General features: G+C 39.2%; 1 protein-coding gene across 1 annotated transcript in view; it reads left to right on the forward strand.

The window, feature by feature from the left end:
• Ift57 (intraflagellar transport 57) overlaps positions 1-6,476 on the forward strand; it is a 54,216-nt gene extending 47,740 nt beyond the window's left edge. Inside the window, exons 7-11 of the mRNA XM_034515768.2 lie at positions 786-857; positions 1,718-1,849; positions 3,325-3,387; positions 4,961-5,027; positions 6,098-6,476. Of these exons, the coding sequence (XP_034371659.1) occupies positions 786-857; positions 1,718-1,849; positions 3,325-3,387; positions 4,961-5,027; positions 6,098-6,276 (513 nt within the window). The 3' untranslated portion in view covers positions 6,277-6,476. The remainder of the gene's footprint in view (positions 1-785; positions 858-1,717; positions 1,850-3,324; positions 3,388-4,960; positions 5,028-6,097) is intronic.
• Positions 6,477-16,295: the final 9,819 nt, after the last annotated feature.

The following is a 16,295-nucleotide window of genomic DNA, read 5'->3' on the forward strand; positions in this document are numbered from 1 at the left end:
GTGTGTTTCAGAGTAAAAACATCAGTAGAGTGAACTGTCCACATTTTTTTCTTCAGAAGATTGTATACCCACAGCAAGCAAGCCTGTCGGTTTATGCAAACAGACAGTGAGACTGAGCCTAAGTCCCACTGCTGTCCTCAGTTTACCTCTGATGATGGACATTGCTGAAGTCATTTATTCAACACTTTAACTTATAATGATATAAACTGAAATAATTTGAAGGTATCTTTAGGGGATTACATAGTTCACATCAATTTAAAATGATTCCAGTAGCAGTAGGCTCCAGTAATCAGTATAGACTTCCTTGATTAAAGATGAAATTCAGAAGTCTTGCTGAAGACTTCTGAATGAAAGCCCATTTTCATTTCCAAGAGACAAACTAATCTTTGATACATGATATTTGAGTAGAGTTGAGAGTTGCTTCTGGCAAACATAATCGTTACTGCTTAAGCAAGTATTTCTTTGCTAATAATTAGATTTTTTTTCATTTTGATGGGTAGTCATAAATATTAACCACCAGCAGAGCAAGAATAATTTGTATTCAAATTACCAGATATCACTCTGTGAACACATAAAATAATTTACATTTACTTAGGACTTTTATCCTAAAGTGCCCTATGTTCCCTTTACATTCTGATTGCAAGCTATATATAGGACTCTGCCACCTAAAATAGGACAGCTACCAAGTAATCAAGGTGAAGGACACACCGTCACAACAGACAGGCAAACAGTGAAAAGGTGGTGTTTTCTTTTTGCATCATTCCTATGTGTGCTTATACCAATAGGATTGGAGGATCCATGTTGACCAAATGCACCAGCACAAGAGTGGAATCGAATCTGCTCTAAAGGAGACCAAGGTATGTGAATGACTTTACACAAAAAAAAACCAACAACATGCATTTGCTCATCTAGGCCTATTGTGACAGAGCATGAAAGAACAACAAATATAATCTTTATCTTTCAGAATATGATTAATTGAATATACCACAGTACATCTTCACAATCCCAGTGCTTACACTAAGTAAAGCAAGCTAGTTAAATAAAAGCTACTTATAGTCAGATATGGTAGTATATGCCTACAATCCATTTGTATTTTAAATATGTGCATGACTATCACATATTACATACATATGTCTAATAGTTGTTTTAGATACATGTCAATCTTTCTCTTGATTACAAACGTTGTATGAACCCCAGGTTGACAATGGCTAGGACTTGCATCTCCCCCAGCCTTGTTGCCATGGTAGAAGTGGGAATTAGAGAATGCCATAAAGAAGCAAGGTTGACTGAAAAGCTGTGGGTCCCAGGCTAGACCAGCTTCAGGGAGTCATATTATTCCTCAGCTACTTTGATTTTGAAGTTTATATACAACACTGTCATAAACCTTAGGTGTTCAGGCGAGTATGAGAACAAAAGGTCACTCACACTACTGAGCTCCTCTTTTCGGAAGACAGGGTCCAGGAGTAACCCAGGGGTAATTCTCTTGCTTCAGTCTCCAGGGTCCTTGGATTACAGGACTGAACCATCACATCTGGCTTCTTTTTAAAAAGTTATGGTGTGACTAAAGTGTTTCTCATCATAAAGTTTGTTTGTTGTTGAAATTTCAAACTGTCTTCTTTTGCACACATTTGTGTATTGGGTTAAAGAATATTGAACTTATTTTTACCAGTCTTGAAAAACTTATTCTTTTATCTTCTAAAATCCCATGAATTTCTAGGGGTTTTTGGACAAGCTCCATAATGAAATTAGCAGGACTCTGGAAAAGATTGGCAGCCGAGAAAAGTACATTAACAATCAACTTGAGCACTTGGTTCAAGAATATCGTGGTGCCCAAGCCCAGCTAAGTGAGGTAATTTAAGAATGCTTCCCAGGGATTGATTCCAACTCATGATCCTAATCCCTACAATGCCATAACACATTTTGTTTATGAATTATAAAATGGAGAGAAGGGAGGGCTTGAGGCAGATAGTATAATCTAAATCCATCCCTGTGTGAAATGATCAGAGTATATAATGTTTAAAACTGTTCATCAGCAGAATCATATGCATTCTCTGCCCACTTGAAACCAAGAGAGGGCAAGAGAACCTCTATTTCATATGAGATAGAAATGATTATCTCCCAGTAGTCCTTAAACACACTTCTTCATTTTATTTAGATAAATACCAGTTTGTTGTTTGCAATCATGACTTAGAACAGGAGGAGAGTGTCAGGATGCTGTGTCTCATTTTCAAGTCTGTTTTTAGCCACTGTTGAAGTAGAAGAAAGAACCATGTGCATTTCTGTGTGGCAGGGGGAAAGCAGCCCTTGCCACAGTGGCTTATGGCTTTGTACTAAGAAAGACAGACAACAAGATGAATTCAGAGACAAACAATTTAAGTCAATGAAAACAATTTTTCATTCTTTCAACATTTTAGAATTTTGATCAGAAAATAAAATCCCTGGCTTATGAAAACACCTATTGGAATCCCATAGCGTTCCTTGGGAATGTATAAGGAAAACCCTTCTTTCCTGATGTTAAGGTAGAATACATGCAAATAAGGGGGTTTGGCAGGAGGGGGCTGGGAGAAGGCATTAAGGGTAAAAGTGACCAGAATGCATTGTATACATCGGTGAAATTGTCAGCGAGTCATAATCTTAACAAATACTTACAGAAATAAAATGAAAATAAGTTTGAGATAACTCGGATTTTCAGAAGTTCTAAATGACCAAGTTGAAAATAATTTTCACTTTTTATTATATTCACTTTGAATTCATTATTCCCTAATATATACATGAATTCCTGAACGTTTTTTACTTTAAAAATGCCCTCTGGTTAAAGCCACTGTGTATCTACCATTAATATTGAATAATTGATTGCCAGATTAGTTTCTGAGAACATATTCTAGTTGGCTGCACTGTCATCCACTTTATTAATCCTTATTAATTGCTGGGCTTCAGACGCTACTCTGATTGATTTTTTTTTTTTCATTTTAGAACTGATTTTCTCTTGCATAGCACACAAATTAGATTGACTGAGAGTCACCCTCCCAGAGTGTTTAGAGAGGGCGGAGAACAGTTTTTATTGTCAACTGTGCCCAGGCGAGTTACACAGCTGCCACGGGAAGACTACAGCACTTCATCATGTTATATTGCTTCACTTAAATGCATGGCGCCTATTAATAAGGACATGAAATAGCTACAGTTAAATGTCACTTTCATAAATATATTCACAAATAAGAGGGTGTCATAAAATGCTGTGCAGAAACTGCACACATACAGAGGTCATATTTAAACAATCTTATCCTGGTTGGGATTTGCTCTTAAACACAGTGTTTTCTTCTTCAGGCAAGGGAGCGCTACCAGCAGGGCAATGGCGGAGTAACTGAGCGGACCAGACTCCTGTCTGAGGTACATACAGCACTCTATGCTGCTTCCCTGTCAGCTGGGCCCCAGCCTGGCAGAGCCAGCCACTGCCAGAATGCTGCTGATTTCTGTGAGTGTGGCTCCCAGTGTCCACACATCGACTTTAGAAGTTCACTGACGAGTGAACCAGTTATCCTTCTTTTGTTTGTTTAAGACGCCTGAGGCTACTGGATTAAATTAATCATAAAACTTGCTGTTATTATCAGCGCATTGATAACCTTCCTAATCTCCACTTAAAATAGTAATTAATAATAGAAGAGCAGGTGAAGCACCACCTGAGTAGTCTGTAGCCAAGTAATGTGAGTCTTCAAGAGATAAAGCTGCTGTCAGTGATTGCTGTTAATAGCGTGTGTGATCCAGAGTGAGGCTCTGTCTACAGTCCAGAGAACTTGCAGCCTCTTCATTCGGGAACTTCTAAAATATTTGAGTGTCACTGCATCTGTTTTCATGATTGTACAGAAGATAGACCTGATATTTATTCTCATTTTTTATTATGAGACTAAGATCTAAGACTATCTATAGTTAGAAGAAGCACATTTTCCACAAGCGTTGCTGTTTGGCCAATAAGAAATTAAGTTTCTCTTATAACGAGTATTTCAGAAATATTTATTTTACAATATAGCATTAGAAATATTTAGGCTCTACCCTATAGTGTTTCTAGGCGGATAAAGCATTCCTCGGAAGGAAAGTACTCACTAATGTGGGGTAAGTGAGCATTTGAAGGGCGTCCGGGGACCACTTAGTCCTCTGGAGTCGGCGGTTGTCCCCAGTTGTGATGCTTCAGGTGCCTGCAAGAAATTAATTTGCTTCGCCTTGATGAGCACTTTATTCCCTGGGAAGGTTTTACTCACCAGCATGATAGAAATAAAGCCTACTAAGTTACAGTAATTACAGCGTAGCCCTAGATTATGTTAAAACATTCTCAAATTTTAGAGATTCTATTTCCTATATCATTTTAGAGATTGTACTGCAGGCATAGAGTTCTCCCAGGAGAGGCTGCAGCAGTATAATCTTGAGGTCAAGTGCAGATTCATCTGGAATCTTCATGTCGGCATGGATGCCTCTTAGAGTTCAGAGTTCCTGAGCTGGAGAGCGCAGGAGTACATCTTGTCATATGGTGTAAACCTTTCCTTACTGGCCTGGGCTGGATGGGACGGTCTTCCGATAACTATACTATTAAGAAAGATCCTTAGAAAGCCAGAGCAGGGCTCTGGTAGCATTGTGTTGGGCAATAACTAATAGTTAGAGCGGCATGGTAAATGCTAGTGATAATTGCACAGTTTGGGGGCTTTGTACTGCAAACAACTTGATTTTCATTCTATAATATCGCAGCATGAGAAAGTTAATGTGAAAGTAATTTGCTGGTGTTTTATAAGCAGTTCTTAAAAACCAAAAAGCTTTGTGGATCCGTATATGTTGTCTTTTATTTGAATTATGTCCACAATATTCTTAATGTTTTATTTCCTTGTTTCTGCATTGATTTTTCTCAATGCAGCATTCAAAAAATTTCAGGGTTCATTAAAATTCAGTATTCATAGGTTTTTTTTTTTAATGAAAGGTTACAGAAGAATTAGAAAAGGTAAAACAAGAAATGGAAGAGAAGGGCAGCAGCATGACGGACGGCAGTGAGTATTCCTTCACTTAGGGGCTAAGCTCCGCAGCCACAGTCCTGGCACTGTGGGCCAGAGCTTTGTTGGCCGGTAGTGTGGCTCAGTGGGCAGAGAGGCTTGCTATGTCAGCCTGGCAACCTCAGTTCTGTCTCAGATCCCACGATAGAAGGAGAAAACCAGCTCCTGACATCTGTCCCCTGATGTCTACATGCTCTCACATACACAGAGATAATATATAAATCATCTATTTTTACTTGTTTAAAGACAGATAAGTGGTACAAAAAATTATGTCTGATCATCAGAATATTGTATTCATTATGAATCAGCTGATAACAATTTTTACTCTAATTTAGATTTTATTAATTCAAACTAATAACTCAAAGATAGAGTGAGAAATATCTATGTACTTTTTCTCTGACAGCGTAAAAATATATTATTCTGTTTTCACCATTTATATTCAAAAATCTTAAGAACACCCCCAAGTGGCACCAGGCCAATGATATGATGACATTTGAGGTTTCACTCCTCCTTGCAGCAAACCCTGTCTGAGCTGAGTTCAAACAGAGATTCATCTCTCAGTAATTATCCTCCATTACAAACTGTTCTGTTTGACCAGGCCAGTGGTCATCACCTCTGGCTTGTATTTCAGAACGATTGTCTAGGGTTCTGATGCTCTGCACACAGACTGGGAACCTAGAGTGGGATGTGGGGATTTCCCTGCAATGTTTTCAATGGGCTCATTATTTGGATCTCAAAAGCATCTTTCTTTCCTCTCTAACTATTCTATTCTCTGTTCCTGTAGACAAACCTGTGTTGAACACATCCTTAAATACCCACTTAGCACTTCTTTTCCTAGAAAAGTTAGAAAATTCAGCCTGAGTACATCAAACATTGAACCAGTTCCCATCCTAAACCTCTCAGGTGTTTAAAATACCACCGCAAAGCCGTGTGAATGTCAGCAAGTCATTTGCTGTGTTTTAACCCTATTTCTGGCTTAAGACAAACCGCGGAAAATGTCAAGCAATTCTCTGACAAACTGATACTCCAAACGAACATTTTCATTTCATGCTGTTCTTCTTCTCCAGCGCCTTTGGTGAAGATTAAGCAGAGCTTAACCAAGCTGAAGCAAGAAACTGTTCAGATGGACATTCGGATCGGCGTTGTGGAGCACACGCTACTGCAGTCGAAGCTCAAGGAGAAGTGTAACATGACCAGAGACATGCATGCAGCTCTTACCCCTGAATCAGCCATCGGCTTCTATTAAACGCGTGGGCTTTCATGCTTCTGATTATTTGGTTTTTATATCAAATGATTTTTTTAATGTTGCATGAATTTTCAAACACAATTTATACTTCTTCAAGCATAGTCAGGGGGTATTTTTGCACATGTGTAATATCGTGGTGATTATGATGGCTAAAGCCCTTACAATGAGTATAGTATTTAATAAAGTCCTTAAAATGGTCATGTTTAGAGAAGTTTTCACTGGAATTAGCACTAACATACTGCTGCCCGGTGGCTCATCAGTATTCCTTGTGTAAATGACCCATGTATCATGTGTATCCTCTGACACTCTGGACTACTGACAGGGGACTGGTACCTCTCATGGTACCCAGAGCTGGTGCCATTCTACGATGATCGCTAGTCATATGTATTAGAGGAGCTGAGAATAGGTGTTAAAAGTTCTCCATAGGAAGGCAAATTTCCCTTGCCTCCTCTCTACAGTTACCTGATGTTACTACCTTTTTAACTGTAAAAGTAAAAGCGTTCAGTATCCATGTTAACATGTTAAGCCTAGTATTTGAAATAATAGTTCGGCCATATTTGACTCGGCTGCTATAATGAGGAAGAAGATGCCTGTGCCTATATCTGCATCCCACCCACTCACATGGAATCAGCTATGCTCAGCACAGTTCTGTAGAAGCCACCATGATGAGTCCCATGGCCAGCCTCTGGTACTGACACTCTTTTCTTAGGCACTCTACTCAGAATTTTTCTAGGTTAGGATTGAAATCAGCCAAGTAAGCGTTACTGAAGAGTAGCTTCTCTGGGCTGGGGGTCTGGCTCAGTTAACACAGTTCTTATCTAACAGGCAGGTAGACCTGGATTCCATCCTCAACTGTATAAACCAGATGGTGATGCACACCTATAATGTATCACTCAGGCTGAAGCAGGAGAGTCTGAAGTTCAAACTCATGGACCTGCAAGATAGCTCAGTAGGTAAAATCTTTTGTTACTAAGCCTGATAACTAGAGTTTTATCCCCAGGTCCTGAAGTTTGTACATGTATATACACCTAGACATGTATGCACACATAGACACACATACAACACAGGACAGACAGACAGACAGATAGATAGATACTCTTCATTAGTTTTAAAAAGTAAAAAGCACTTCAAAATAAATTTTGACTTAAAATGCTTATGTTTATTTTTATGTTTAGGAAAAACAAAATATAATTTTATTTTTTGACTGTTGTGTCAATATATTTTTTGTTGTTTTTTTTTATTGGATATTTTATTTATTTACAATATGGATGTCATCCCCTTTCCCCATTTCCCCTCCCTAAGAACCCCCTATCCTATACCCCCTCTTCCTTTATGCTTTTATATCATTCTGATTACATGCATATATTAAGGTCAGTTCTAGGTTGAGGGTCTAGCAATACAATAGATGCAAATAGTCAAGGAACAAGCAATACAATAAACACAAATAGTCAAAGAAAAAGCAAGGCATTAAACCCAGTTATGTGAATACCCCCATGATCACTGTTTCTAAGAGCTTATCAGGATGACCAAAGTATCTGAGCCTACTTCCCTATCCTAGCCCAAGGTCATTTTCATGTCTGAAGCCTACTTCCTTGTTCTAGCCTAAAATTTAGATTCCTGTCTGAAATTACTTCTTTGTTCTGGCCTAATATTTAGATTCCTGCCTGAGTTTTCTTTCTGGTCTAGTTTATTTGGTGATCTATAGGCTTCATGTATGTTTATGAGCATCTCGTTCTTTAGGTTAGAGAAGTTTTCTTCTATAATTTTGTTGAAGATATTTATTGGCCTTTTAGGTTGGGAATCTTCTCACTCTCTTCTATACCCATTATCCTTAGGTTTGGTCTTCTCATCATGTCCTGGATTTCCTGAATGTTTTGTGTTAAGAACTTCTTGCATTTTGCGTTTTCTTTAACAGTTGTGTCAACATTTTCTATGGTATCTTCTGCACCTGAGATTTTCTCTTCTATTTCTTGTATTCTGTTGATGATGCTTGTGTCTATGACTCCTGATTTCTTTCCTGGGTATTCTATCTCCAGGGTAGTCTCACTTTTTTGATTTCTTTATTGTTTCTACTTCCATTTTTATGTCCTAAATGGTTTTGTTTAATTCCTTCACCTGTTTGGTCGTATTCTCTTGTAATTCTTTAAGGGATTTTTGTGTTTCCTCTTTAAGGGCTTCTATCTGTTTACCTATGTTCTCCTCAAATTCTTTGAGAGTGTTATTTATGTCCTTCTTAAAATCCTCTATCTTCATCATTAGAAGTGATTTCAAATCTGATTCTTACTTTCCTGGTGATATGGGGAATTCAAGACTTTATAGTGTGGAAGAACTAGGTTCTGATGATGCCAAAGTACCCTGGGTTGCTGCTGCTTATGTTCTTGCACTTGCCTTTCTCCATCTGGATCTCCTTAGTGCTACCTGCCCTGTCTCTGACTGAAGCCTGTCTTTCCTACTATCTTGGTTGTATCAGAACTGAGTGGGGTGGATGTTACTACTGGGGTTAGGGCTGAGGCCCAAGATCTGCTCAGTGCTCAGTCACAGACCAGAAGGAACCAGTGCTCTGGGCCAGGAGTGAATTCCTGGGTCTTAGTGGGTCCCAGTTACTCCCTGTTTGGGGAGAGTGTTGCTATCTCCTTACCTAAGATACTGCCCAGTTTAGAGCTCCTGGGAGCCCTGCTTCCTCTGGGTTCTATGCGATTGGATGCAGAGCTGCCTCCCGGGATCTGCTCAGTGCTCGGGCTCAGACAGGAAAGAAGCTGAAATATAATTTTAAATCCTAATATTTTTCTTCCCTAGATTTTTCTTTTTCTTAACTCTTACTTTCTAGATATATAACACATTTATACACACACACCTTTGTGTTCATTAAAACTCCCAAGAAGTTAAGAGAAAAATTGATGTCTATCATAAACTACCACCCAAGACTGTGACAATCAATACAATGGCAAATAAGGCAGTTTATTTAATTTGTAAAGGGGACTTATCCACAGTGGGATGATAGGCATTATGGACCTCTTGCACTGTGCTCAGTGAAAGAGGCTAATAGTAAATGTGAAACATTTTTATTGTTCCCAGCTGTTGGCCTGGGAACTTCTTGCCTAGGTTCTGTTGTAGCTGTGGATAACAGAAGCCAACATCATGTGTTTTTTTTTTTTTTTTTTTTTTTTTTTTTTTTTTGAGGTAAGGTTTCTTATTGAACATGGATGTCACCAGTAGCTTGATTGGCCAGTGAGCTCCAGGGATCTTCCTGTCTCTTCCTCTATCTCCTGGTGCTGGGTTTACACGTGCATGTGACCACAACAGGCTTCATATTGGGTGCTGGGGATCTTCCTACTTGCACAGCAAGCCATTTTCCTACAGAACCATCTCCCTTCCCCTGTTTCCTAATTATAATTTTATATAGGGGTCTAGAGCAGTGGTTCTCAACCTGTGGGTCATGACCCCATTTGAGGATCTCCTAGGACCATTGGAAATCACAGATATTTACAATTCATAACAATAGCAAAATTAACAGTTACAAAGTAACAATGACAATAATCTTACAGTTGGGGGTTACTACAACATGAAGAACTGTATTGAAAGAGTGCAGCATTAGTAAGGTTAAGAACCACTGGTCTAGAGGCAGGGACTGCCCAACTACATGTCTCTGCAATGCCTAGAATTCAAACCTTGATAGCTAAATTATCTACTTAGAATTTTATTTAAAAAAAATGAAACCAAAGCATTCCTTTTAGAAAACTGATTCCCAAACTGGGAAGGAAAGCATATATGTGCCAAAAATATCTGGCTCTGCCATAAAGAAAGTACTCAAAGAATGTTGGGAAAATGTCCAACGGACACCAGATACAGAGACAAGTTGAGCATCACAGTAATGAACTGTAACTGCAGAATAACCACAGGGCCATACGGATAAAACTAGAGGAGTGGACGGAAGAGGAGAATGACCTCTTTACAATAGGATGTCTGATGTGGGACTTGGATGCTGCATTTAGAAAAATACCAGCTGGCAGTTACCGTGCTAGCTAATTGGAGTGAGCATCATCAGTGAATGCTAAAACTACTAGGTAGAAGCTAAATGAGAAATGGGGTGACTGTGTGGTTTCATTGTAGGAAAGGTAATGCACAAAGAGAGAAAATTGTCAATATACACTGGAAAATCTGGTACACACCACTGAAGTTGATCAAAGTTAAAATCGCCAGTCTTGGGCAACTACCATTTACCCCCTGAAGAGGGCACACTGTTGTTTGGGTCCTACTGGAGATGCATAGCCTGAATCTAATAAAGTGCCAGCCAAGTCCAAGTTGAGAGGCTTGTACAAACAGCTGTACTGTGTGCTTCAAAGGTGACAGAATGAGGCACAGCAACCAAGGAGCTGTCCATGACTGCAGGGAACAGCACAGCATAACAACTGGACGCAACACTGCTCTAGACTGGACCCTGGATCAGGAAGAATTTGCTGACTGTTGCTATGAAGTACATTTTAGTATAAAAGGAAAAAGTTGAGTAAGGTCTGTAAATTAGAAAATTGCATCTTAATTTCTTGTTAGGTTTGAGCTGTAGTCATTGAATTTATGGAACATAATACACATAATGATTTAGCCATAAAGGGTCATCATGCCAGCAGTGTAAACGGCTCAGGGAATGAAGTGTGCGTGTGTGTGCGTGTGTGTGTGTGTGTGTGTGTGTGTGTGTGTATGTGTGTGTGTTTAAGTTTGTATATAGAAAGATGAAAGTGATAAATCGTGACTTAATAGTTCAATCCTGATCACCTTGATTGGATTCTAGTGCACATACAATGTGCTCCATTAATATGAACAACTAACGTGTTAATTTAAAAACCTAACAGTAAGAATGCTTCTTTCCTGAATGGTTTTTAGATGTTATTTCTCAAGTCTCTTCACAGCAGGTGCCTAAGATTATACTAAATTTTAAAAAAATCACCGTGACATAATATTGTTAACTAGTCATTAAAAGCTTTCACTAAAAACAATGGAAATTATGATAAATTGTTAACATCTTGAGAATCTGGGAAAAGGATATGTAGAAATCTGTTGGGCTGTTTCAGCTTTCCTCTAAATCTAAAGTAATAGTTCGTACAGGTGACATATACTTCAGGTATCTGGGCAGCCTCTCCCCCAGTCAAATATGTAATCCATTTATTAAAACAATATGACCTTCCATTGAGACTATCTAGTTCACTTATAAAACAAAGTTATAATTGTATTCACTAATCAAATTGAACAAATTCTTAATCACTCCAAACAAGTTTTTCCTATTTCTTTTTTCCTTAAATTTGCAAGCACTGCTTAGGTTTTGACTATTGTTTTTTGTTTTTTTTTTTTTTTAATAAGAGTCAGAACCTCTTTTGTAAGGGTTCACGGAGAACATGCCTATGAAAATAGGTGTGATAACCATATGTAATCTGGCTCTATGTTCTATCCCTCCATGGATTCCAAGAGCCTGTGTGAGAAGATGAGACGCCTATGGATTTGTCTCAGAGCTCCCAGCATGGATGATAAGCAGGCATTCTGTGCTCCCTAAGCGCAATACAATATAAACATGTAGGAGATTCACTGGTCATCCTAAAATTACAAGGCCAGACGCTCTTCTTAAAACTTTGTGTACAGGTAAGAAAGGTCTTGAGGGGACTACGAGTGTAGCTCAGGGGCAAAATGCAAGATTATCATGCCATCTGTTGAGTTTCTAGCAACAACCCCCTTTAATATTTCTTATATATTTAAACAATATTACGATAGAATTTTAGAAGGGAGAATGAGTATGACCCTATTTGTGGTCAAATTACAGTGATTATAACTTCATTTTTTTCAACTTAATGTGTCTAGCAACCATAAACCTTAACTGCTTATTATATTTTCAAATTAGAAATTTACTCTGAAATATAAGAATGATTTGAATTCATGTTTTTATAAGCTGTTTTATAGAATTTAAAATGCAAGAGAGGAGAGCAATGACTACCTAACATTAACATAGCTGAGCAATGTCTCAGGCATTGGGTTCTGTAATTGTGTAATTTTAATTCAGGCACAAAATTGTAATCTGGTTTGCAAGATTCACTCCTAGCACCTTATTTCAGGCCCAACATGTCTCCTTTATTATCTGTCTTTGCCCTAAGTAGGACACTAACACTTTCAAACTGGCCATCAGACTGCAACCTACAGCCATCGTCTGCCCAAACTGTTGCCCTGAACTCTTGGATGGCTTCAAGGTCCTGAGCAAAGTCCCTTTTGTATGACTCAGAAGTTACCTCATGGCCGCTGCTCTCCTTCCCTGCAAAGTATTATCCGTGTTTACAACATGGAAACTCCCCATTGACTAGGCATCAAAATCAAGTGGACAGCTTACTAAAAACACCTATGTGCTCCCATCCCTAACTAAGGAGCTACTGGCAATTTACAGCTGCTAGGAGAGAATTGCTGGTTTGTATGAGAATGGCCTCCTTAGACTCAAGCTTTTGACTGCTTGGTCCTGTTGGTGGAGATGTTTGGGAAGGATTAGAAGGTGGGATTGCAGGTGGTTTGTCACTGGCGGTAAACTTTGAGGCTTTAAAAGCCCATACCACTTTAGTTGGCTCTCTCATGGTCTCATGCTGGTTATAAGCTCCCAGATACTATTCCAGCGCCATGCCTGCCTCCTGCTGCCCTGCCCCCTGCCATGGTGGTCTACTCACCCTCTGAAGCTGTAAGACCCAGTAAACGCCTTCTTTTGTAAGTTGCCTTGGATATGGTGTCTCTTCACAGAAATAGAAAAGTAACTAAGACAGAGTTTTCTTCAACAATATGACCCTTTGAAAAATACAGGTCTACCATGTTCCGGGAGATGGCCATACACCCAAAAAGTGTTTGGGCAACTCAAATCAGGCTCAATGGACTTAAAAAGAGAGGAAATTGGGTAAGGAGATTGTGATAAAAATACATTGCATGAAATTTTTAAAAGAATTAATATATTTTAAAAATACCTGCCGGGCGGTGGTGGCACATGCCTTTAATCCCAGCACTTGGGAGGCAGAGGCAGGTGGATTTTTGAGTTGGAGGCCAGGCTGGTCTTCAGAGTGAGTTCCAGGACAGCCAGGACTACACAACAACAACAACAACAACAACAACAACAACAACAACAAAAACCCTAAGCACTAAGTCTTCTTCTCAATTTTTATCTCATAGAATCAGTGTTTTATTTTATTTTACTTTTTAATTGGGAGACAGTTGTCAGGGATTTAAAAAAGCTAATCAGCTAATGTTGCTATTCACTTATCTACAAAATCACTCATTGAAAGGTCTCCCTACCCACCCAGGTACAAGTATCAGCTAATTCTGATACTCAGTTATCCACAGACACCCATCTAAACATCTTCTGTCCTAGGTACAGCTAAGCAAAACATTTCAGTGTGGAAAGACTTTTAAAGAGAACTAAACTCATTTTTCTTCTAATGTAGCCTATGGACTGCTTTAATATTCACCCCACCTAATAAGTACCATAGATAAATTAATACACAATGTTAAAAAACTCAAGAGAAATGGAATGAAATAAAAAAATAATAAAAGATCAGCAGCCCCTTTAGAAAACGGTTTGTTATCATCTTTCCTATTGTAACGTTCTCCTGACTTGACCTCCCTGGAAAAACTTCAGGCCCAAAACTCCTCCCACTCACCCCGTGTCCCCCACACTTCTTATCAAGACCATGTATCCTGTTTCAACACATGCCCCAGGGATGACCTTTCCCAGATCCTTTCTCAAAAGCTTGTGCATAGAAGTCCAACCAACCAGATTCCAGTTCCAAGTTTGTCAGTAAGAGAAATTTTGTTTTATATATTCACAATATTTCTGGCACCAAATATGTGGAGTTGTCCACAGCAAATACCCAGTTTCTTCTGTCTTGCACATACATGTCCCCTTGCCCTTCTGCCATGTCGTGACTCAGCATAAAGGCCCTGGTCAGAACAATAAGTGGACTTCTCAATTAGAGCCACGAGCCAAAGAAGCTTCTATTGTTTGTCAGTTATCCAGACTGTCGTTCTGTTACCCAAACAGTGAAGTCCACCAGGTTGAGCATCAGAGAGGGTGAGAATTCCCTGGCCCTCCTCATGTCTAAACATTTCCATGTGTTCCCCTACCTGAAAGCCTCAGAACCCATTCATTCTGGGCCTTTTTTTTTTTTGAGTTTCATTATGTAGGTGTGAAAACTTCAAAAGTTCTAGGAAACTGCAAACTATTTGGAAACTTTGTGCCAACCGTTAACAGCCAAAGGGCAGACTTATTTCTCTTCCTGTGTCACAATTTCTCAGCTAAGAATTTCCTGTGTGGCTTTTGAGTAACCATTTGTCCTCAGTTTTCTCTTGCAAGGTGATAGAGTTATGTTTTCCTCCTTTCCAGTCGCTTTTTTACCTTCTGTAAAATCTTCTGCAGGGAGGATGGCCTTGTCTGGCATCAATAGGAGGAGAAGCCTTTGGTTCTGTGAAGGCTCCATGCCCCAGTATAGGGGAATGCCAGGGCAGAGAGGCAGGAGTGGGTGGATGGGGGAACACACTCATAGAAGCAGGGGAGTGGGGATGGAATAGGGGTTTCTGGAGTGGAGGTGGGGGACTAAGAAAGGAGATAACATTTGAAATGTAAATAAAGAAAATAACCAATAAAAACAAAAAACTTCTGCAGGGGACACTCTTCATGAGTCCCAGTGTGCTAGTAAAAGTACAAAGTGTTTATACAGTCACCAGTAGTGCGGGGATATTCTAGTGTTAGAAGTGCATGGTGGTGAAACTCTTAGCACCACGTGCGTTAGCTTGTAGTAGATTTGTAGAGTCAGCTCCTACTATCTCTGAAGCCCATTGTTCGATTGTTTGATATTTGGAAATTTTGAGAGCCAGGTAACTGTTGATAGTTTCCCACCAGCCCATTGTGAGTGTTTACACCACAGGAATAGAACATCACTACAGGTCAGACTTTTAGACAAACAGCCAGTGTACTCATATACCACTGACAACCTTAGTATAATGTTCTACAAACCAGACCTAAATCAGGAGATACGCAACAGTATTTTAAGGTACATATTTAAGATACATTATTATAATGCTAGTTGAATTAGGCCAGATTTGTAAATTGTTCTAAAAAAAATCATTAAGTCTACATAAAGTCACTCTGTGTGTCAGACGTGTATCCCCTGAACCATTTTATTGATACTACTCCACGGCCCTTCCTCACTATCACCTTTTACTGCTTCTCAAATCAATAGGCTAAAGCAGTCCAGGCATCTTGCTACACGGTAGATTCAAAGATCATGCTCGTACAACTGAAATAATGTAGACTGCACAGCTAGTCCAATTATTTGACTATAAAAAAACTAATTTAGCTCACTGCATCATTGATCCATTTAATTGTACAGCAGCTTCCTATTGATAACAGGAGATGGCCCGACCCAACTGTGCTGAAAATGGAAAAGGCCAGTTTTCCATAGCCATAAATTTAAATAAGGACTCTATCTTATGTGTGGAGACTAAAAAAAAAAAATCATAACCAGGGCTTGTTCAATATTTCTTATTTTTACTGATCTCTTTGTCTTACGAATGACCTGATTTCTTGCATACTTTCTGGGCTTTGTAAATCATTAAGTGTTAGCCTCTGTTTATGCTCATGACTGAGCGTTTTATTTCAGATAGATACTGTGATGAATCTAAGGCATCGTGTTCATTCTGCCCTTGGGATGCATTCAGTAGTCCCCTAGCATGGCAGAGGTTGCTGGTGACCTAGAAAAACTACTTTCTGTGGTATTTCTAAGAAGCCTCTTGGTTCAGGCAGCTCCTGTTCAGTACACATATGTAGTGTGAGTCAATAAACATTTGATAGATAATCACTTGTTTTGGTGTAATGTGAGATACTAAGGGAGCCAGATGCAAATGAGGCGTAATCGCTTTCTTCCAGAGCTCACAGTCCGGTGGGAAAGATACACACGCACAGTTACTTATAAGAGTAAGTTTTATGATAGAGAGGCAAACAGAAACTGGAGTGA

Source organism: Arvicanthis niloticus, chromosome 12 (genome assembly GCF_011762505.2).
Source record: "Arvicanthis niloticus isolate mArvNil1 chromosome 12, mArvNil1.pat.X, whole genome shotgun sequence".
Lineage (NCBI taxonomy): Eukaryota > Metazoa > Chordata > Mammalia > Rodentia > Muridae > Arvicanthis > Arvicanthis niloticus.